At 46.9% G+C, this 23,609-nt stretch overlaps 1 protein-coding gene across 12 annotated transcripts; it reads left to right on the top strand.

Annotated features, from left to right (window-relative positions):
• Positions 1-1,528: 1,528 nt before the first annotated feature.
• On the top strand, positions 1,529-22,687 carry abi3bpb (ABI family, member 3 (NESH) binding protein b). 12 transcript variants are annotated; one of them, XM_026301309.1, is made up of 23 exons: positions 1,529-1,782; positions 6,654-6,833; positions 9,162-9,230; positions 9,313-9,445; positions 10,209-10,390; positions 10,487-10,539; positions 10,626-10,665; positions 10,864-10,941; positions 11,147-11,221; positions 12,394-12,591; positions 12,896-12,973; positions 13,369-13,536; positions 14,686-14,751; positions 17,450-17,518; positions 17,603-17,725; positions 17,983-18,072; positions 18,172-18,381; positions 18,461-18,566; positions 19,155-19,234; positions 19,426-19,455; positions 19,537-19,695; positions 19,781-19,903; positions 20,565-22,687. In XM_026301309.1, exons 1-23 carry the CDS (start codon positions 1,695-1,697, stop codon positions 20,678-20,680), a joined length of 2,514 nt encoding a protein of 837 aa, XP_026157094.1. In that variant the 5' UTR covers positions 1,529-1,694; the 3' UTR covers positions 20,681-22,687. The 12 variants fall into 12 exon arrangements, with proteins under 12 accessions (XP_026157094.1, XP_026157097.1, XP_026157095.1 ...); XM_026301312.1 differs by having other exon boundaries at positions 17,986-18,072; XM_026301310.1 differs by having other exon boundaries at positions 17,606-17,725.
• The last annotated feature ends 922 nt before the right edge of the window (positions 22,688-23,609 follow it).

The following is a 23,609-nucleotide window of genomic DNA, read 5'->3' on the forward strand; positions in this document are numbered from 1 at the left end:
GTCTGAGCTGCTGTTTGAGGTTTTCTGCTGCAGTGTCGACTCTGGGCAGCGACACGTCCACACTTGTTGGTTTTGACACTAACGAGTTCAGGGCTGTGGTTTCTGCACTGATCAGATCAGCGTGTCCACGTTTTAATATAATAATCATTTCAGTTGCATGTAGTGCAGATGAACTTTGAACTTTATATGGTGCGCACAGTCTTGGACTCACCACATGGAGCAGTAGGTCTGTGGACGCTTTCATTGCTGTGTTAGCTTTTTTTGGTAATACAGGAAGTGGTTTGACTTGATTGGACTCTTAAAGAAGAATGTGGGGAAACAAATCGCTGCCATTGTTGGTACCAGACGTGCACAGTGATGAGATGTTGTAGACTGTTGGCTCGAGGGTCGTCTGCTGCCTTTCAGTCTCAGGAAAGGAACTTTCTTGCAGCTGGATTTTGGCTCCTTTCATCTCGTTCTAGTTTCTTGGCCTCGCCCTCGTTGTGGCACCTGATGAGCTTCTAGCTGCAGCTTCCCTCCATCCTGTCGCCTGTGGCGGCACGTGTTGGACCGACTGTGTCCACAAACGGAGAGTCCGGGCCCAGTGTTTTTCCCTCAGTCCTCCTCTTCATCACTATCCCGCCCCCGTTCAGTGTCCAACCCAGAGAAAACATGTCAGCAGTTTTGGCTGTGGCTGTTCCCAGAGTGCACGTGCAAACAGATGTGTAAGTGTGTGTGTGCGTGTGTGTGTGTGTGTGTGTGTGGTGTTTCATTCTTCCCATCATGCTCTGGTCCAGGAGCCACGGAGGCCGTTCTGATTTCACAAGCTTTTCTGCAAACACATGCAAAACCTCAATGACCCAAACACACACGCGCGGATCAGCAGCGGTGTGACCAGTGTGTGTGTGTGTGTGTGTGTGTGTGTGTGTTTATAGACATCCTACTGACACACACTCGTTTGTGTGATTTGTGGATCTGATTGAAATTCCTGTCATTCCTGTCAGGCCGAAGCTCGTCAACATCTGCATGTTTGACCTGCAGCTGGACTGAGCCTTTGTTTCTAAAGTTTCCTTTCAGTAACAATAACACATGTGGTTAGAGTTACAGCCATATTACAGTTGTACAGTGTAATGCTGCAAAGTAATGCTGCAAAGTAATGCTGCAAAGTAATGCTGCAAAGTAATACTGCAAAGTAATACTGCAAAGTAATACTGCAAAGGACGTGGTGGACTCGGCTCCTTTGATATTGACGGATCTATTAGTGATCACCGAGGAAAGAGAAAACAGTCTGATGAAACCATTTGTTGTCTGAAAAGTCTTTTTCATGCTGCTTTGCTCTGATCAGTTTGTTCCAGTGTTTCCTTCTGTGCCGCTGCTTCAGAGCCAAGCTGGACTGAAAACAACACATGCAGGAGAGGGAGGGCCGGAGGAGAGGAGGTGTGCATGATGAACAAACCAGGGAGGGAGGAGAGGAGGGAGTGTACAGTGAGGACGGTGCTGGGGGTTGGCGACGCGTCCAGGCCACGCCCAGCTGCTCAGGCTATAGATGCTGGTGTTGTGGTGGTCCCCCTCTCCACACGGAGGACGTCCGACAGCTGAACAAGTCCTGAGACCCACCGACGCCTGCAGGCAGAGACTCTTAGTGAAGTTGTCCAGCTCCTGGCCGCTCCTCATCCTCATCTCCGTCTCCTGGAAGGTGCAACCTCTGAGAGGTCATGGCGACCGTCGCTGCCCTCCGCCTCGTCCTCCTGCTGCTCGGAGGGACGATTCTCCTCGGCGGCATCCCCGCACAGACCGTCAGAGGCAAGTGCACCACAGCACCCAACACTCACCCAACAGTTGACGCCACAGCTGCACAGTTTGATGAGCAGAACAGGACATGCTCAAACTGACACTGCAGCTAAGAGAGAAAACACAGCGACCGACAGAACGAACACAAAGAGCAGAATAATAAACTGCATAAAACAGATGATGACAGGAGTTTAGAGGAGAGTGCACGTTTGTTTAATGTGGCTGCTTCTTGTGTGTGTGTGTGTGTGTGCGCTCTGTTCATAACTGAGCACGTTAAACCCAAATCAGCAGGACGAGCTGTGAAGCCTCAGGTGCTGAACGTGGTCACTCAGGTGTCGAGGAGTCGACTGTGTGTGAAATGTCTTCAACTGCAGCTGATCCTGTTTGTGTTGAAGCTGCAGGGGATGTTTTCTGCATATACCTGTCAGTGTGTGTCTGTGTGTGTTTGTGTGTGTGTGTGTGTGTGAGATTCAGGTGTAACTCGGCCTCGGGGGAAGAACCTGTGTTCTTTCTGCTTCACTGAGCTGGTGCAGTTATGTAAGACGATAAAATCCCGTCTTCAGAGGTGTCACGGTGGTCTGACATGACGCCTCGGAGAGGATTACCTCACTGGGCGAGAGACAGCCAAGAACAACAGAGAGAGAGCGTCCAGCAGAATGTGTTGAGGCAGCCCTCGGTGTGTTTGGGCTTTTGTTACTTTATATGGAAGTTTATTAGTGACAGAACTACAGACTGAGCAGAAATGTGAGTGCTGTAAAAAAATTAAGAGCCTGCAGCGACACTTTTTTTGGCCTCTGTATAAAGTGTGGTTTATATTTCCTGCATTTGTTTTGTACTGAGGCCACGCACGCACACACACACACACACACACACACACACAGCTGTTAGACTCATTACGTTTAAGATCTCAAATAAAAATGTAGACGGAGCTCAGCTTTTCACTGAGGGTGGATCCAACTCACGTTGATCTCAGATTTAGCACAAATACACGTGATTTACTGTAAGTCAAACTACCACAGTGTAGAAATACTGTTTCGTTTCCTCTGTGTGGGCCCTGGTGCCTGCTGCTAATCCCCGTTCAAGTTGTTGTATTTTGGCTGAACTAACAAGTGTAGAGCAGTTTCTGAGCCGACCTGGGGAGGGAGCTAAAACTCATCTCACTGATCGTTTCAGTTTTTGGGCTGTTTGGATTTTTGCTGATCAGGCATAAGAAACATGTTTGTGAGGTGACCTCTGGGGGGCGCTAAAGGCCCCTCTGCCTTTTCCTCACTCTAATCACAGATGTACATGAAGAGTATTCTTCTGTGTAACTATAAAACCCCAGTGGAACCAGTGAAACCAGCAGCTGCAGCTCATCCTTCTTGTGCTGCTCTGACAAACTTGATGGTTTCTTGTAGGTTTAGTCGTTAATGTTGTGCTTCTTGTTGGCTCCTGATCCCAGAGGGTTTCCTGTGCGCGCTGTGTCTGACACCAATCAGCTGCTGCATCGACAGGAATGGGCTGCATGACTCCACATGTCCAGCATGTCCAGTTCCTGCAGTTGAGCCCACACTGGACTGCAGGAACACAAAATCCCCATAGTTCAAAATCCACAGACATGTGATTTAATACTTTGACAAGTTTGTTTGTGTCGTTCTTCACAATCCTAAAGCATGAAAAAAGTTCAACAGATATTTAATAATATTCATTTTATTATTTTTTGATCTTTATGTTGGATGAAAAGTCCTGAAATGACTCTGAGCAAACTGCTGACGAAGATCATGAACCTAAATTCCTGAGGTGAGACTATCTGCAGCAGGTTTTCTCACTAAAATCTGAAGAAAAGTCAGTGGAGTCTGGTGGAAGTTAACAAAGATTAACAAACACTGAGAAGTGGATCTTTTTGAACCGTGTGTGTAGGAAACACATGGTCCATATTCATTCAGAGGTTTTAATTGTCAGATTTATGAGCGAGCATCGGGACATCTGATCCAGTTGTTCCTGTTTAGCCGACTGGGAGATGTTCTTGTTTAACACCCACTTTTTGCACAGTTCACAAAATACTTGGCTCAGTTTTCGGAGTCAGAGATCCCAGGTTTCTCTGGCCAGAAACAGACCAAAAGACTTCGGTCTTAAAATGTCTGAAGATTTAGGACACATGTCGACGTCGAAGCCATAACATCATAAACATCAGGAGCTCGTTTCTCTGCAGTGAATTAGGTTTTTTATGTCCTGAGGTTTTCCCATGTGTTCCACATGAAGGTGTTTCAGACAGTTTAGAGGAACGTGAACATAAAGCATCATGGTTTGGTCTCTGTGGCGTGATGAGCGCTGCAGAGGAATTCATTGTGACTTTAACGGGAAGAAAGAAACAACCTGCTCCGTGTTGCTGAGTCAGGCTTCCTTCCTGATCACTACACGTTTTTGACTTTTAGCTTTAATTAGTGTCAGTTGAGTCAGAGTCTTGACTCCAGCAGCAGAACTGACAATGACCAGCTGCTGTTTGCAGTGAACCCATGGATGCACAGACAACTGTCCCTGGATCACTGTGACCCTGAAGGAAACTTAAAAACAGCAGGATTCTGAATGAGGTTCTGCAGCTTCTGTTTCCTCTGGTTTCTCAGTAGGTTTATGGAGCTTTATTGTGGAGGGACACCGTTTCATGCCCTTGAGTCTTCCTAGTTTTTACACCATTGCTGCCCCTGAGCCCTGGAAGGATGAAACAGTTTACAGTCCCTGACAAGACGTTCTGTACTTGAATATGTAAGTCCACAGTGACATTGTGTTTTCTGAGGCCCGGTCGATGATCTGCTGGACACTCTGTTTATTAACTGTCCAAGCAGAGGCCACGAGGGAAATCATAAAAAACCCATCAAAAACATGTGGAGAGTTTGGTTTGCAGATGAGATATCCATGTCTGAAATCACAGCAGCATGAAATGCAATCAGACTGCGGCTGTTCCCTCAGAACAGTGTGTACAGTACCTTCAGCCTGAGAGAGGGAACATCCAGACGCCGAAGAACACGAGAGGTTAACCCTTCTCTTCCTAGAGCCGACGTCTCTTCCACACAAACGAGGATTTCAAATGTGCAACTATTTACTGTGACTTTCCAACTAATGTGGGCTCTCTGAGCCTGAAGGAGGCGCTTTGACCGTCAGGCAGCTCAGGTGGAAATTATGAGGCGCTCGTCACTCACCATGTAGCTCATTCACCTTCTACCAATGCTAAGTGAACGCATCACAATTTGAACACACTTTATTCCAGTCGTTGGTAAGTGACCGCATCACGAGTTAAGTCACTTTATTCCAGTCGTTGGTAAGTGAACGCATCACGAGTTAAGTCACTTTATTCCAGTCGTTGGTAAGTGACCGCATCACGAGTTAAGTCACTTTATTCCAGTCGTTGGTAAGTGAACGCATCACGAGTTAAGTCACTTTATTCCAGTCGTTGGTAAGTGAACGCATCACGAGTTAAGTCACTTTATTCCAGTCGTTGGTAAGTGAACGCATCACGAGTTAAGTCACTTTATTCCAGTCGTTGGTAAGTGAACGCATCACGAGTTAAGTCACTTTATTCCAGTCGTTGGTAAGTGACCGCATCACGAGTTAAGTCACTTTATTCCAGTCGTTGGTAAGTGAACGCATCACGAGTTAAGTCACTTTATTCCAGTCGTTGGTAAGTGAACGCATCACGAGTTAAGTCACTTTATTCCAGTCGTTGGTAAGTGAACGCATCACGAGTTAAGTCACTTTATTCCAGTCGTTGGTAAGTGAACGCATCACGAGTTAAGTCACTTTATTCCAGTCGTTGGTAAGTGAACGCATCACGAGTTAAGTCACTTTATTCCAGTCGTTGGTAAGTGAACGCATCACGAGTTAAGTCACTTTATTCCAGTCGTTGGTAAGTGACCGCATCACGAGTTAAGTCACTTTATTCCAGTCGTTGGTAAGTGACCGCATCACGAGTTAAGTCACTTTATTCCAGTCGTTGGTAAGTGAACGCATCACGAGTTAAGTCACTTTATTCCAGTCGTTGGTAAGTGAACGCATCACGAGTTAAGTCACTTTATTCCAGTCATTGGTAAGTGAACGCATCACGAGTTAAGTCACTATTCCAGTCACTGGTAAGTGAACACATCACAGGTCTTTCTCGCTGTCAGACCAACAGCCTGATTGTGTATCTGACCTTAAAGCTGCTCTGAGCCAAAGCAAACCTGCAGAGGGTCCAGGCCTGCAGAGGCAGAACAGAAAACCTCCTGTTTCACCGTCTGTTTCTCCTGTAATTATCTACAATTGGTTGTAATGAGAGCGGAGCGGCTGAATAAAAGCGCGATTTGGCCACAAGCCACTCGGTTAGTTCGGAAACAGCATGTGGACGATCCAGGCGATGATTTCCAGATTGTCGGAGGAGGAAATGTTTAGTAAAACAAAGCAACTTCTTTTGTGCGTCTAAATGTCCTGTTTTCTGCATTTTAATAAATCCTGGACTCAACAAAACAACATGTGAAGCGAAGCCTCAGTGAACAGCAGCTGCACTGTGTTTGATTTAAACAGTGTTGACATGAGAAATGTGCAGAGCTGTGACATGTGGTGGTTTGTTGTGTGTTTCTGTGGCACAAACAAAAAGCCCAGAGACTCCAAGTCTCACCAGCCACTTGTCTGTGTACATTTTGACTTTTGTTTAGTGTTTGAAATATTGACATCACAGCAGAACTGCACCTGGTGTTGACTTTAAAACCACATTTTTGACTTGAAGGTGTGTGTTTGTAAATGAAACCTAGTAACCTGCACAGTGTTACTTTTATTGGCGTCTCATTATTTTGACTGTGTGTTTTTTGTTACTGCCCAGCTCTTCTTCTCTTCCTCTGACCTCCCTCCTCTCTTCTTCTCCTCCTCCTCCTCAGTTCATCGCCAGAACATGAAGGTTCAGATCAACGCCACCGGTGACACCATCATCATGAAGTTTGTGCGTCCGAGTCCGAACACGAAGCTGGAGGGTTACATCCTGGGCTACGGCAGGAGCATGTTCTCCAAACAGTTCATCCCGCTGCCGGAGAACGGAGAACCGTACGAGACCGAGATGGGTAAGTCATGGAGGGGAACTATGGAGGCCCACAGAGGACAGATCTGTGTTTTCTTTTATTTCAGCAAACTGAACCACTACAAAACCACTGCTTCACAATAAAAGCCTCCAGCAGTATGGGCTTGGAAAGCTTTTAATGTGAAATTAGGTTAAAGGTTAAAGTATTTGATGACTGTGAAACTATTCACTGTTGCTCTGACGTTTTCAGCTGATCCAAGATAATTGATTCTGACCCGGTCCATCATTCAGTACTCACCAGAGGCCAAACGTATATTCATCCGCCACTGAAAATAGTCCCCAGTGAGTGTGATCTGTTTCCAGTAGCTGGAGGAGGAAGTGGCTCTGTTAAAAGTTCTTTCTATCTGTGAGTTGTCCATGTTCAGTCAAGAAACCAGCACAGCACCTCAGTCAGACTTTCAGAGAAGAAGAAACCCTGCAGGGTTTCACTGAATCAAACTTTTAAAGTTTGGGATCAGCCTCAGCCATAAATATTTCCCACTTTCACATCTGAGCAGTAGATCCTTAAAACCCAGATTCTCTCCCAGAGTTTCTGACGTCTAAACCTCAGCACCGTGGGAAACAGCAGGTGGTTCTGATCCTCTGCCTGAAGCTCAGCCAAGAACTTTATTCCGGGAGGATGAGGAAATGCTCTGAGGCTGAGGTGTGTGTGAGTGGTTGTCATGGACTGAAAACCCGCTGACAGTCGTCCTTCAGCACCAGCTTCTCTGGAGCCTCATTGGGTTCGTCTCACAGATTTCTGGGCTAAATGATTCCAGCAGTTGGACCTCAGGTAATTTATCAGGTTTATCAGCTGTGTCTCATTTCTAAATGAGACGTTAACTTCACCTGAGGTTCGGTGCCGACACTTGAGGTTCTAAACTGTGAGAGGCCTTATTTTCCTTCTCCTAATGAAGAGAGACGGGTTTGGACCTACACTTTTTTTGTATATTGGCAAGATGCTCGGTCCAAATGCTCCACCGTGAAAGCTTTAGTGCTGTGTTTAAAATAGAAGTAATTTGCCTGAGGTTTGGTGGAAATCGTCAGATGCTCTGTCCCCAAAATACATCAACATTGGCTGGAGTTTGGTGCACAGGTCAGCATTTACCCTGAGGATGGTGACGTTAGTCTTTTGGGCGAGAGGACAGTTTTTTTTCTGATGAGAGAAATAGTTGGTCTAATTAAAACAACCTGAAATTTGACTGGAGTTTGGTGCACAGATCAACACCCCAAACCTTTTTTTCTGAAAGTTTGTGTTTATCTTCTTTCCTGATGAGAGTGAGAGGACATTTGGATTTACTGTGTTTAAAAAGATCAGAAAGTGAGGAGCCCTTAAACGCCTCATGTGGTGTTTACTGTCCTGGGTAGAAGGTCTGAGAGGACGACAAAGAGACGACCTCAGCAAAACAAAAACCCTCTGAGCCGCTGCTGGTTTTTGGGTTTTGGTTTTGAGCCACATGAGACACAAACATGGCTGCAGCGAAACGTGATACTTCACTTTCCTCTGGTGGAAGAAGCAAAAACCCTGCATTCACAGTGTTACTGCAGTAAGAGTCCAAAAGTACCGTCATCCAAATGTACTTGAAGTACTTAACTACCTTATATACTTCTAATTTGAAGTAGTTTATATACTGCTGGGTAGCTGACGTTAACTACCTTATGTACTTCTAATTTGAAGTAGTTTATATACTGCTGGGTAGCTGACGTTAACTACCTTATGTACTTCTAATTTGAAGTAGTTTATATACTGCTGGGTAGCTGACGTTAACTACCTTATGTACTTCTAATTTGAAGTACTTTATATACTGCTGGGTAGCTGACGTTAACTACCTTATATACTTCTAATTTGAAGTACTTTATATACTGGGGATCAATACTGTTTGATGACGAAGTAGAAATAAAGTACAAATACCTCAGAGTTGGACTTGAGGTAGCAGTTGAGTAAAAGGAGGTAAAAGTTGTTGGACTCAGCCTGATGATGAAGAAAGAAGCTGAGTGTTTTCACATGTGCACGTTTGAACCTTTGTAATCGTTCTCACGTGCGCGCCTGCTTTCTGTCTGCAGGGGTGGGGGTTTGTTTTCATGGGCCCACAGTTCGCCGTGACATCACCATCATGGCCGCTTGTCTGCACCCAGCATTCCTCACATGTTTGTGTTCCTGGGGGGGGGGGGGGTCATAGCCGTTTACCATCCGTGCAGTAATAGTACACATACTTTACTGTGTGGTACTTGAGTTACAGGAGGAATGTGTGGATTCAGCCTTTAGTGAAAACTGCAGAATGTTGTTGTTTCTGAAATGAGGGGACGTTGACCTGAATCCATCGTGTTTCAGACGCAGAACCCAAGTACCTGGTGGCCGTCCAGCCAATCCCAGCCAATGACGTGAAGAAGCACTGCACAGGTACGCTAGCAGCTTCCTGTCGACTTCCTGCTGCCGTCCAGTCCGACAGGAAGTCTCACTCTATCCTCACACCTGTGCACAGGGAAGGTGAACCTGGAGAAGCCGCTCCATCTGGTGATCGGCTCCGTCAGCCCGACGGCGGTGCTCCTGTCCTGGGGGAACTACCTGAAGACGCCCTACGAAGGAAACATCATGAACGAGTGTCTGGAGGACGGGTGAGATCACTGGGGGGGAGGCATACAGTAACTATCAGGAAATTGATTTGTGTTTTAGGAAACGATGGGATCCAGACAAAATGAGATCTGATCAGTGAAGTGGTGACAGGTAAAACAAACAGGTTGCAGCTGTTTTTAGTGTAAACTCAAACTGTCTCTGAGCTGTCCAACTGCAGACGATGCCAATTAAAAAGTAATTTGTCTGAAGAAGCCTGAGCCGGTGTGAGCGCCGGATCTCAGGTCTGCCAGAGATTTTCCTTCCCTGTCAGACGAGCCAGTAGGGCGGTCGGAAAGCTGGACCTAGGCGACCTCCGCTGAGCTGGGCGTCTTCCTAAAGCTCAGTCTCTGGAGCGTTTGGCTGCAGACCCAACACGCGATCGTCCACTGGTGTTGACAGCTGCCTCCACGCTGAGGTCAGAGGAACCACACAGGTCGAGGGCGTCGCATCGCGCTCGCCTGATGGGCGACAGTGAGCCAACCGCTAAACTTAAAGCCAACGCACCAGATCCAACAGGGTGTTTTTTGTCAAGAACACCAGGAACCACAGTTTGGACCATCAGATAAAGTGAAGAATGTTTTTCTGCAACATCTGCGCGGACGGGTTTGATGAAAGCTGCAGAAACGCCCAGGTTGGACATCGGTCCTCAGGGTGCTGGACTGTAGCTTGGTCTGTGTGCTTCATGTGTGATGTCATCTCTCCTGGATCTCCTGTTCATGAGTGTGAGCAGCAGCCGTGGTTACTGTTTGTTCTGTCTGCCTGCAGGTTTTACACCATCCGCTACAGGGAGCGCAACAGAAAGTGGATCTACCAGACCTGCCCGACCAGCGACACGGTCATCGACAACCTGAAGCCCAACACGGCGTACGAGTTCGGGGTGCGCTCCAGCAAGGATGACCGCAACAGCATGTGGAGCAAACCGGTCATCCACAACACCAACATGGGCAGTAAGGAGCAGAGAGTTTAACTCCACGTTCTCTGGATTCTCTGAACACCGATGTTGTTGTTTACTCACCGATCTGCTTTCTCTCTGCTTTCCACAGATAAAAACAGTCAGAAGCCGTACAAGCTGCGTAACCCGCTGGCAAAGCCGCTGGTACGTGTGAATGAGTTTGACCTGTGGATGAAACTGTGACTGTTGGTCTGATCAGACACATCAGGTCAGTGTTTGCTGTTTTTCAGAAACCTCTGGGACCCCACGGCCTGTTCCCGCCCCGTCCTGGTGAGATTTTTGATTTTTATCTGCATTTTAGTTTGAACGACACACTAAAGTGTGAAAATCTGGAGAATATCACTTGGGGCGTGTCAAACTGATAATCAGGCTGATTCACCTGATTTTGCTTTTTGACGGAGGCTCATGACGTAGCGTCTGACTCACTGCTTGCGCCTTTACTTCCTGTCATCTGTCAACTCTTCGCAGCGCTGCACAACCGGACGCAGCCTCGGGTCTCTCCGCTCAATAACCCAGGGTTCCCTGGAGCGCCACGCACTTCGTTTGGTGAGTATCTTTCTCTCCACACACATCAGCCTCCCTTCACGCGGTTAATCTCCACTCAGGCCGCAGGCGTGATATTTACCCCCATGGTTCGACTGACTGGAAAACAGTTCTCCCAGTCCATCAGTCGAACACCTGCCTCACCTGCTCTGTTTCCCACACACCTAGTTCTCCTTCCCTCTCATGAAGCCGATGTTATTTCCCACAGCGCCACCTGAGAGTCAGCAGGACACGTTACCTCTGCCCGGCTCCGCCCACAGTAACTGGCCTCACGTGTCACTGGGTAACAACAGACGCTCTGATTTTGTTTTCATGCGCAGCGTCTTTACCTGCTTCGGCTGAGCCCGGCCATGCACCTGGGAGGGGGTGGGGCCTGTGACGGGCTGCATGCTAGCATGCCTCGAGTCAGAAAGTCGAGACGAGACGCGGAGGTGACGTCGCTGGAGTAAGTTCACTTTGCCCCGCCCACCCAGGAAGCAGCCCCGCCCACAGCAATTTCTTCTTCTGCTTTTCTTCTTTCACTTGCAAACCTGCATCTTTCACGTCACTTCAGGTGACGTCAGCATTAATGTTCAGAATTAAAACCTGATTTCTCCACTAATTCGTTTTTTAGACACTTCACCCCAGTTTTAGAATAAATGTCCATGTTTTCCCCAATTTTCTAATCTTCTAATCTATGGGTTCTGCACTAAAACGTAAAATCAGGTTCAGTGGATTTGAGAAACATTTACTATTAGAATAATCATCCAACTCCAACCTGGTCCACTCTGACCAATGGTACAAGTTGTTATTATTCTCCATCTTTTCTCCGTCCTGTCCTCGCTGTGCTGTGTTGGTTCAGTCTGCATGACAGCTCTGCATGTCGGCCCATTCAGACGCAGGCGTGTTTGGACTTTCCCCACTAGGGGAAGCCAACACAAGTCGTTCTGCGGTTTCTGTCTCTTCGAGAAAACTACGTCCTCTGGACTGTTCTGTTTTCTCTGAGGTACAAGATCATGGGACCAAAACCAAATCCTGTGGACGTTTGTTCCACAGCTGGAGGGTGTGGTGTGGAAATAGGACTGGGTGTTGACTGATCAAAGAATAAATCCAATCAGATTTTCAGTGCCAATTTTGATCCTGGGTTAGGGGGTAAGGGTGTTAGGGTTAAGAAGTGAGGGGTTTAGGGGGTTAGGAGGTTGAGGGGGTTGAGGGGTTTAGAGGCTTAGGGGGTTAGGGGGTTGGGTGCTGGGTACAGTGATCCAATACCCGGTCCTGTCACACCTTCAGACATGTACGTGGTGACTTTCACTTCTCCACCTGAGGAGTTGGGGAGGGTGAGAAGGACCCACATGCAGGTCTATTCAGCTCAGCTCAGTACATATAGTACAGTAGTACTGTAGTACAGTATCTGTACTGTAATGACACCTGAGCAGGTTCCCATCATCACGTGACCTCTGTGCTCTCTCGCTCCAGACAAAGGGAACTCTTTTAGAAACGACACCAACCGACCTGCGGATCCTCGTCCTTCCATCTCCCTCCAACTCCTGCCCACCCGAGTTCCTCCTGTCAGCACCACCCCTCTCACTAAATTCCCCTCCAGTGGTGACTCGGTACAGGCCCCAACTACTAAGACGCCCCCTAACACACCTGAGAGGCCTCGTAACCCTGCGGGTAATTTCACCACCTTCTCTTTTTGCTTCTGCTGTTGTGGAGTAATGGGCATGTTTGGGGACGTTGGTCCAGAGGACAGACGTGATGCTGCAGTCAGTTAGTCCTTCAGTTAGCGAAGGTTTCTGGAACTTAACCACTTTCTGTCCATCGTGCTGCTGTTGAATGTTTGTGTTTCTGTGACAGGCCTTGTGTTCTGTGCAGTGAAAACCTCCAGGATGAAGTGACTTTACCCCGACAGCTTGTGGACGTCTCTTAAACTGATAATTTTCAGGGCCTGGAGTTAAACCTTCTCTTTCCCTCACAGCTTTCGGCAAATCGCAGGATGGATCGTCGCTGCTGAGAGCCGCTCTGGCCAATGAGAGGGCCAGAACGAACAGCTGGGGTAATGATGGCCTCATCACATGCTTCCTGTGTCTTGCTCCGTCTGTGCGCTGCTCCTCTGAGCTTCTGTCTTCTTGGTGTTAAATGTGCAGCGACGTTTTTGTCCACAGGAATGGCTGCTCGCTCCAGGAGCCAACATGGCCTCCAGCGTCTGCATGCACCATGCAACCTCAGTCACCAGAGCTCACCAGCAGCTTTAATGACTGTGTCATTTCCCGCTTAAAGTCTCATCATGGTCCCATCATGTTGAATCACCACAGAACTGTAATTCTGTTCTTTTCAAAGTCCTCCATCACTAACCTCACCGCTCAGGGCTGCTGCAAGCTCGCTTCACTGGCACCTTCAAGTCCACGTCCGACTGTAACACAGGCCCTGCAACTGTTTTTGCTCTTCTAGGTCCAGGTGGCAGAAATGTCAGCCCGGCGCTGCCTGTGCAGCCCTACAGCCCCTCAGCTACCACGATTTCCAGATCCACAAGACCTGCATCAAGAAACCCCCTCTTTCCCTTGTCTAACGGCTTCAGACACTCTTCCTCCAGACCCAGTAACTCTGGGATCCTCGGGGGTAATTTTCCTGTGTTCTTGCAGCCTGTTCCCTCCCTCTGAGGGTCTGTTTCCTTAAATGACACAGAAAAACTTGATGTAACAGTTTTCAGTTTACTGAGACCAGACAAGCCATGAATTGAACATAAATCAGTCACTGAAAATTTCTGGATCAGGTGTTGAGAACTGGAGCTAATTGAATGTGCTAATGTTCAGATACGAAACCACGTTCTCAGTAACAGAGCAGAGGGACCAGGTCAGCACCTGTTGGTCGACCACATGAACTCAGAGCTCGAACCTGAACTGAGCTCATAAAGTAGAATTTGTGTGGATTTACTTCATCCCCTGATCCTGATGGTGCTGCACTAACCACCCAGCCCCCAGCGGTCCTGGCACTGGGTCCAGGCTGGATCTGGTGTTAAACCAGTACTGCATTGTTGTGTGTGCTGCATCAGATGTGGAGCAGTGTGAGCATGGCGTGTCAGGCCGTTTCCACTCAGGTGGAAGTGGTTTTTCAGGTCTCCCTGCAGACTATCTGTGTTTCCAAGCGGCCCCCCAGGCTTTTGCTCCTTTAACCTGACAGCTGAATCCAACCCTCATCGCACATCAAACCTCCGAAATGTCAGGGTCATGATGCAGAAGTAGTTGAGAACACAGAATTGGATTTTGGAAGCAGCAGTTTATGTGAGGCCCGCCACAGGAACGCATTCAGATCTCACACACACTGGGGCTTACATGAAACACTGGCTGGTGTGTAACCGGCCTCAGGTGTTGGGTTTGTGGTGTTTTTCATCCGTACCCACTGGTGTGGTCTCAGCACTGGTTCACAGCTGTTTCACTCTTTCTGCCTGTTGTTTGCTGAACTGTTGAACTGTTGGCTGCTAAATGAGCCTCACGGCCGAACAACCACTCGTCAAACTGCCTCTCCTGAAAATACACCAAACATCATTCCAGATCCTCAGCAGGAGGCTGAGACAAAAACAAATTAATCCACTTTCAAATTAATATTTGTCTTCACTTCAGCGCAGATTGAAAATATTTCTGAGAAGCTGGAGTGAAATAAATCCAGACAGAAAATTGATTTGAAAACAAGTTTTGAAGTGGTTGTTCTCTTGTTGGGTTCAGTTTTCAGAGACAGTCTTTGCCTTAACGCTGGCTTTTCTCCCTACAGTGAGCGGACAGCCACCTCGGGGCATTTCCCCACCCAGACCAGCCTTATGGTCCAGACCTGGAATGGGTAAAAACCGTCTGTGTGTCTGTGTCTCATCATCACTCGCTTCCGCAGCAGCTTCCCCTTCACTGCTGCTCGTGTTTTTGTCTCCATCCAAGCTGTTTGTTTGAAATGTCCACATTTCTGTCAGTTCATCCCTCATGGGTCTGTCCGTCCATGTTGCCATTTGTCTGAGACACTTGCTGTTTCAAGTTTCTGCAGGTTTTCAGCTTCTGGCAGCGACTTCTTCAAATAATCAAGTGGCAGCTGGAGCTTGATCATTGTGTCAGTGTGTTGACTGTGTTTGTGCAGTAAACTGGTCCCTGTCAGGGTTTTACTGTTATAGCTGATGAATGTTCCTGCTGCATTAATGTACATGTTGAACTTTACTGCAGTAGCTGTTTAAGATGGGACCAGTTTGAAGTACTTTATAAACTATGGAGAACTTCATCTGCAACAGAAAATCGTATTCTACAAGATCTCACATGTTTGAAGTTTTACCTGGACAGAAAAACTGTCATTGGAAAAGTAACTGCAGCTGTCAGACACACGGAGTGCAGTAAAAAGTACTATATCTGCCTCTGGACACGTGGAGTGCAGTAAAAAGTACTATATCTGCCTCTGGACACGTGGAGTGCAGTAAAAAGTACTATATCTGCCTCTGGACACACGGAGTGCAGTAAAAAGTACTATATCTGCCTCTGGACACACGGAGTGCAGTAAAAAGTACTATATCTGCCTCTGGACACGTGGAGTGCAGTAAAAAGTACTATATCTGCCTCTGGACACGTGGAGTGCAGTAAAAAGTACTATATCTGCCCTGGACACGTGGAGTGCAGTAAAAAGTACTATATCTGCCTCTGGACACGTGGAGTGCAGTAAAAAGTACTATATCTGCCTCTGGAATGTAGTGAAGTAGTAGTACTTTTCTTCATAGGTCAAATCTTCAAATTATCCCAATCAATGCTTATGAAATTTCAAAATAAAAGCACAGCTGTTTTAGATGGTCCCTGTTCAGTGTGTTGATGTATTTATTTATATGGATTTATTGATTAGTGATGTTGTCGTCATGTTGTGATGAGGAGTTGGTTTGTTTGCAGATAATTGTTGTTAGAAACTGGAACCAGAATATTCAGAAAACCCAGTTCTCTGTTTCCTGGACAGCGAGTCCAGCTGGAGCTCAGATGGAAATCTTTATTTTAATGTAACTAACCAAATATATTTTCATCCAGAAGTACTTTCAGTACTTTCAGGAGAGCCACAGACGTCTGGTTTCTCCAGTGCAGGCCTTAGTACTTTGGAGTTGTTGATTATTCTCCTGGTGTGTGTGTGAAACAGGTCTGAGATCCAGCTGCAAGTTCAGAACTTCAGGGCGCAGACAGATTCAGTCTCAGGTCACTGCCTGTTCGTCCTGTGCAGTGGACACCTGCGGGTCTTCCTTTTAGTAGACGCAGACTCAGCAGCCTCCGTGGCTTTGTGTTAGAGAAGCACTGGAGTAAAAACACAAAGACAGAATGTGGTTTTAATGCAAGCACTTTTCCTGCTGCAGGGAACGAGTCTGATGTGTTTGGTTCCAGCATCGAGGAGAGGTTTTATGGTTGGTAACGGCACTCAGACCCTGCCCCTGCCACGTGCTGACTGCATGGTTTGGCTGCGTTCAGGCTCCAGAGAGCGGCAAAGAAAACAGCAGCAGCTTTGGGCCGAGCTCGGCTGAGCCTGTGGAAAATACTCCGTGCTCTCGCTCTGCCGAGCTTTGCTCTTTTTGCCACCACAGAAATGTGGAGAAAGAGTCGGTGATGACCTGCAGTCTGGATCGTTTCGGAGCCACATGCGTCAGCCTGTTGCTGTGTGCGCTTCAGACGTGTTGCTGCAGAGATGCCGTGTGGAGGCTCAGGACAGCGTGGCCTGCGTCTGTCGGCTTTTCCTTTCAGGCCTGTTTGTGTGTGAAAAGAGAAAACGACTCCAGTGTTTCATGTCATGAAAGAGGATAATTATAGCACAGTTTCCTGGTGTACAGGTCCGGGTTTGCTGACAGAGCTCCTCATTAATAATAGAAGTTTCCCTTTGGTCTCTGAAGCTCCATTAATTTGAGGTTTGTTGAAGATGAGTGAGAGCTGCAGGCGCCGTCCTACACGCCCACACGGGCCGACTGAACCCAGTGTGTCTGCTCCATCATCTTTCATGTTCCTGACTTCGCATTTCTTTCATTTAGTTTTGGAACTGGCTCAGTTCCTTGATTGTGAGGAATTTGGGGGGTGGGGGTGTAATTGGCTGCAGGTTCTGGACTCCAGCCTGAAAAACACACACTGTACAACCTGTGCACAGAGTAGCTGGTCTTTTCAGGTTCGTTGGGCCTTTGGAAATGGGTACCGTGTTTGGTTTTCTAGGAGATCAGAGAGCAGCTGGTTGGAGAACAGAGCTGGAATCAGTTACAGCTTCACTCTGCCTTAATTCGACAGAAGTCCAGAGTCCAGAGGCAAAACCTGAGTCTGAGTTACTGAAAAGACGTCTCTTTCATATTCTGTACCACTTCAAAACGAGCACATCATGTAATGATCCTGGTGGTGAAAGGAGTGTTCCACTGTTTTCCATTAAATCAGCCCTTTCATGTGTTTTTGCTCTTGGCTTCAGCTGTTGGTGGCAGGTTCACATCCTTTCTGCTTGTTGGTGGATGGTAAAGTCAAACATGCACAGAAAGATGAAGTGTGATGTTCTGTTGTTCCAGGATCCCCCGCTCGCCCGTCGGTACCCATCAATAAAAGACCGAACCTGGTGGGAAAACCCGGAGAAACAGGTGAGAACTGGAAGATTTGAGAAATTCTGAACATGGACGTGTCGGCCTGAAACGTCACTGTAGATAATTATGAACGTTCTCCAGCAGACAAGGTGAACAACTTGAAGCAGACGGACAGACTGCCCGTCCTGAAACCCAAAGTCGCCCCGACCACCAAACCGACCAAAGCGGAGCGGAGACAGACCACGACTGTTACACCCACCGCAGGTATGAGGCCGTGTGTGAGGGTCACAAACGTGTTGCGGCTCCACCTGTTCACACTGCTCGGCATGATGGGACATGTGGTGTGACGTCACCAGGGAAATGGGTCCCTGATGTGTGTTTTTAGTGGCAGCTTCTCCCTGAGACTTATGGGAAATGCAGTATCAGATCATGGAAATCTCATGAGGTTGATATTAAAAAAAAAAAAATTGGGATTTTGGGATCAGACATGATTTTCTCTGACCAATTGTTTCCTTTTACAGCAGCTCGGCAGGAAACCTGGGAGGACTCAGACCTGTTTAAATCCCAGCCGACCTCCGACATCGATGCTATGGGAAAGAAACGTTACGTGGGTAAGCAGGATCGTCACCTCTGGAACACTGTGCTGGGAGTCGAACCCCAGACTGTGGTGCTGTTGCTGATTTGTTCTGGTCTTCCTCCTCTGCCCACAGCGCCTCACGTCGTCTACCAAACGGGCAAGAAGCCAGATGAGCCGTGCTCCATCACCTCCTCCCTCAGCTACTTCCCTGAAGACCAACCAGGCGAGGCCAATGTGACGGCTCCACCCAGGAACCCACCCTCAAACCTCACCGTGGTGACAGTGGAGGGATGCCCGTCTTTCATCATCCTGGACTGGGAGAAAACTGACAACGACACCACCGGTAGGGAGAGACCAGATCTTGATCTTGTGCATGTGGGGAGGAGGTTTTTACAGACTGTCCTCTGCTGTTGTCTCCTCAGAGTACGAGGTCATCTCCACCGCCAAAGGACCCGATGGCGAGCAGGTTTCCGTCCTGACCACCAACCAGACTCACACCGCCGTGGAGAACCTCAGACCTGAGAGCAGGTACCTTTGCATTTAGCAGGTCTAGAAAAGGGAACATTCGAGTCCTGATTTCTGCACGTGTGCTGCAAGCTGTTTCCCTAAATGTGCGATCTTGCAGCTGTCCAAACACGGCGAGGCAGCCAGGCATCACGTTCAGACAGTAAAATAAGCACCGTGAGTCCGTTACGCTCCCTGAGCTGTCAGTGAGCCGAGACAGGAAAAACTATTTGGTGTGAAGGAAGCTGGTGGCACGTGTGTTTGAGATGTTATGGCAGCTACTCAGCTCTAAAGTATAGCTGGCAGCTGAGGGTTCAACAGTCTGATTGTGCAACGGCAGCTGGCAGCATCTGGTTTCCACTAAATAAAATGTGACAGGAATCTGATGTCATGTTGCCCCATGAAGACGACATCCCGTTGCCAGGTCTGGTCCAAAACCTTGACTCCACTTCGTGTCCTGCAGCCTCGGGGCAGAGTTGTAGTTTCTTCAGTCGTACTGACTGTACCATCACACCACACACTGGTGTCATTTTGTGAACTTTGGTGTAGCTGCGTTTGTTCTGTATCAGGGTTCCTGTTCTCAACACCAGGTTTGTTTCTGTTTCTTCACAGCTACGAGTTCAAGGTGAAGCCGAAGAACGAGCTGGGTGCCGGCCCCCCCAGCGAGCCTGTGTCCTTCAACACAGAGTCAGGTACAGTCAGACGTATCCGACTGTTTGGTACGAAAGGAAATCAACAGCAGTGACTACAAAAAAACTAAAATCAGTGTCCGGTCCAGTCGATGAGAACCACATGACTCAGTTAGAGAATATTCATTTATTTATTCACCTACTGAGGAGGAAGTGTGGTGGCTGCTAACTTGTTTTCTTGTTTTGTTCTTCAGCTGATCCGCGGGTGAGCGAGAACGTTTCAGGTAAGTTCAGCCTAACCTGATTCTGCCCCCCCGATCACCAACCTGTACGCAATCACAGTAACAGGTCTCCTGTCTCCGCAGGGAAAGACGCCATCTGGACCCAGTTCCCCTTCAAGACCGACTCGTACTCTGACTGCCACGGCAAACAGTATGTGAAGAGGACATGGTACCGCAAGTTTGTTGGCATCCAGCTGTGTAACTCGCTCAGGTACAAGATCTACCTGAGTGACTCACTCAATGGTGAGTACAGACTCTGCAATTCACAACTTGTCTGAGAGGACGTCCTCACCTGCAACTGAACCGTCTTTGGTAATGGTCCCTGCAGGGAAATTCTACAACATCGGGGATCAGACGGGCTTTGGTGAGGACCACTGCCAGTTTGTTGACTCGTTCCTGGATGGACGAACAGGCAGGCAGCTCCAGGCCGACCAGCTCCCCTCCAGACCCGGTAAACATTGCATAAATAATTTCTGGGCAGATGTTACGGTCACAGATAACCACATGTAAACCTCATGGAGGAGATTAGTGGAAGCAATTAGTGTCAGAACAGCTTCCCTGGTCGTAACTCAGTGAAACATGAACACACAGACATGAAACACATGTCGACATGATTCAGTGTGTGACTTTAAATAGCTGATGGTCTCATTATCTCTCGTGTCCCTCCACAATAAAGCTCCATAAATTCACTTAGAAACCAGAGCAAACAGAGGCTGCAGAACTTCATTCAGAATCCTGCTGTTTTTAAGTTTCCTTCAGGGTCACACTGATCCAGGGTCAGTTGTCTGTGCATCCATGGGTTCACTGCAAACAGCAGCCTGGTCACTGGCAGTTCTGCTGCTTTAATCAGACACATTGGCTAGATGTGAATAAATAAGAGATTTATCAAAAGGGAAAACCTGTCGACATTGGTAAGATTCATTCTCTGGAACAATGGATGTCAGAACATGTGGATCCTTGTGTAGTTGAGATGTTTTACCCATCGTCAGGTGTTTAAACCTCAGGGAGAATTCAGCAGCTGTTGTGTGTCTCCACGAAGCAGAAACACGGACAGTGAAGGTTCAGTCACTTCTGAACTTCTCTCTCATCATCTCTGCTTCTTGCTGCTGCAGGTTTCTACAGAGCTTTGCGTCAGGAGCCGGTCCACTTCGGCCAGATCGGAGGACATTCCCACATCAACTACGTGTCATGGTACGAGTGTGGAACCCCCATCCCTGGCAAATGGTAAATGGACTGGACCCAGGACTCGTCCTTGAAGTCCAGAAGAGGATTGGTTGCCCAGGCTGGGATGGCGACACCAGGAGGGTCCTTAAACACCTGCTGGACCTCCGAACTCCCTCAAGTTCCACCTTCTTACCCAGTGCTGTAAAAACATGTACAGGACAAACTCGTCAGGGAATTTGTAACATGAGAGCATTTTTTCAAATATGTACAAGCAAACATGCCTCGCCTTTCCTATTTATCAAGCAACAGATAAACTAAACTGACAGGACAGGAGGATCTTTGGTTACTCTCTGCAGTGTGAGGGGGTAGCACACTCGCGCTAGATATTTTATTTTGTTAAAATAATGGGAAGCTGGCTCCCTGGAAACTATTTTCATAACTTGTGAGATGTTATTTATCAAAAGGTCTTTGGTTACATGTCGTCAGTGTGAGTTTCACATTTTACTTCAGCTCATTGAAAGTCTGTTCAGCAGAAGGATGTAAACAAACGTAAAGCAAACTGTCCTGCTTCACATAGTTACAATAGATACTGTGTGCATTTGTAACTGGCAGCTGCCCAGCACAACCAGTGCTCCACTACGGCCGCTGGTAAAACGTGGAGGGTTTACAGGATGTGGGAGAAACTTGCTGTTTTTCTCATGGACGAGCTGCAGGTACTTTTAACCCGCTGCAGCTCCTGAAAGTCAACGTTCAGTCCGACAACTTCCCAAATCCAAAACGGCAAAACGCGTCCAGTCATTTGGATGAATCTGCTGTTCCGTCCAACAAAGGTCTGCAACTAACGGCTGTTTTCATTATCGACTAATCTGCTGAGGAATCTGTTAGGACTTTCTCATCCTTAGAAGTAAACTAATCATTTTTCTGTCCACCAACAGTCCGACGCCTGATGATAATCTCACTTCAGAAGCTGAAGTCCTCCAACATTTGTTAATTCCTGCTTGCAAATGTACTTACATGGTTAAAGGCTTCTGAAAGTAGTTGCTGTCAATGAAGTGACCACAGCTCTTGTCGTCTGTGGTCTGTTTCATGTGGAAATGCACATGTGTGCGTTTTAAACAAATCGTGTTTGTCGAATACGTTTTGTACCAAACCCGCTGCCGCCACCGGCTTCAGCCCGGACAGGGAAACGAGTCGGCGTTCGGCTTCTACACTTGCAGTTTGCACAACACAAATGTATTTATATGTATAGGAAGAGAATGTAGTTTTCAGTACATTTTTGCAGATTCATTTCCCTCATCATGGCCTGTTTCTACTGTGCTATCAGGTGCTAACAAAGAAACGTAGCTAGTTTTATTTTAACAGTTTAAGCTGTTGGAAGTAAAGCCGAGCGAGCTCGATTAGCCAGTGTTGCTACCACGGCTAATGTGGCTGATCTGGAACATAAACACTTCTACTGCTCAGACATTCATGAATTGCATACAAAAATAACAGGTAGTAGACAGAATTAGAAATGTTAAGGTGGAGGAAAGGTCATAAGGTCATGTAACGATATATAAAGGACAGGAGGTCAGTCTGCAGCACGGGGGTTAGGAAATCTAAAATATCTGCTCTAACAGGATTTTGTTCAGCTGTTGTCCTGCTGCTACAGCAGCTAAATTAGTGGATATATAAAGTCATAGCTGCTTGGCTAACCAGCACGATCTGCCATTTCTCACAGGAAGTCTGTGGAAAATGTGATTTACTGACTGTTTTAGAAAGTTTTAGCATCAGGTGTGTGTAAATAAACAAATTCATCATTCTTTGTGTAGTTTTGTGAGCTGTGTTGTGACTGAAATGTTTTGGATTAGTGCTACCTGTGTCCACACCCAGCACATTGTCCCTGCTTCACGATGGAGGTCATCGCCCTGCAGGCCTGTCCTCACTCACAGAGAACAGTGAACTGTGCCTTTAACCTTCAGCTCCAGTCACCCCGTTTTTATTAAACCTAGAATCTATGTCCACATGAGACTCTGCTGATGTTTTTCTGCATATGATTGTTTCTGTATTGATTTTCAACAATAAAGTTTTGATTCCTTTTTTAAAACGTCGTCTTTTTTTAAACTGTTTCCTTGCCAGTTCGCCTGCAGCGTGTTCTCATTCAGAGGGAAATGTGCTGAACGTGCCCGAACGACAAAGATCTTTATTTGGGGCCTGTTGCACAGACATGTTTGTGTCTGAGAGATAAAATTATTGTTTAGTGTAATTATTTCATGACAGAATCTTTCCAAATAAATCAGAGTAGACTCACGGAGAATGAAAAAGCTGGTATGAACCTGAGTTATGAAGAGTGTCTGATTAAAAACAGCAGAGCGAAGATCTTTGTGTGTCCAGGCAGGCTCAGGTACTTCAGCACTGTCTGATGAAACAGGCAGACTGATGTTCTGTTGTGCAGGATTTAAGGGCTGACATGTTTCTGTTGATGAGCTGGGATTTAGGAAGAGAACATTTTGTATTTTCTCTGGGATCTTTAAAGTATCTCTGTTTGTCTGTCTCTGTCTATGATTTGTATTTGTGGTGTGTGTGACAGAGGACAACATGTCCTAGATGTCATATAAAGATAATTGATTTGTGTTTAAGTTTGATTATTGTTGAACTGATGCAGCTGTATTTATTTGCAGTGTTTTGTAAAACCATGTGTCACATATTCCTCCAGTGCTTTTCTAACTGCTTTTATCCAGCATGTTAGATCAGGAGGGCTACGGAGGCCCAGAAGGGACAAAGACAAATAATAAAATGACTGATTCATTTGAAATAAGGTAATAAATTGTCGGAAAGAATAAATTAATACAGAATTTTCATATTTATTTAGTTCCACCTTCAGTGATTTATTCCCTTCTGTCCCTTTTAGGCCTTTAGATGTCGCCAATTATGCTAATGCTAACTGCTTAGCATAAAGAGATGAAATTACTGGCCATTACGTTTTTTAAGGAAAAACTGAGGCAAATTCATGTTTA

The sequence above is a fragment of the Mastacembelus armatus genome, chromosome 2, assembly GCF_900324485.2.
Source record: "Mastacembelus armatus chromosome 2, fMasArm1.2, whole genome shotgun sequence".
In the NCBI taxonomy this organism is placed as follows: Eukaryota; Metazoa; Chordata; class Actinopteri; order Synbranchiformes; family Mastacembelidae; genus Mastacembelus; species Mastacembelus armatus.

What these genes read in the sequence shown, in the direction of transcription:
- abi3bpb (XM_026301309.1), top strand. Translation starts at nt 1,695, where the DNA reads ATGGCGACCGTCGCTGCCCTCCGCCTCGTCCTCCTGCTGCTCGGAGGG. An exon ending in ATGGTCCAGACCTGGAATGG is followed by an intron (nt 14,752 to 17,449) that starts GTAAAAACCGTC and finishes CTGTTGTTCCAG; the next exon opens with GATCCCCCGCTCGCCCGTCG. An exon ending in GACTGTTACACCCACCGCAG is followed by an intron (nt 17,726 to 17,982) that starts GTATGAGGCCGT and finishes TTCCTTTTACAG; the next exon opens with CAGCTCGGCAGGAAACCTGG.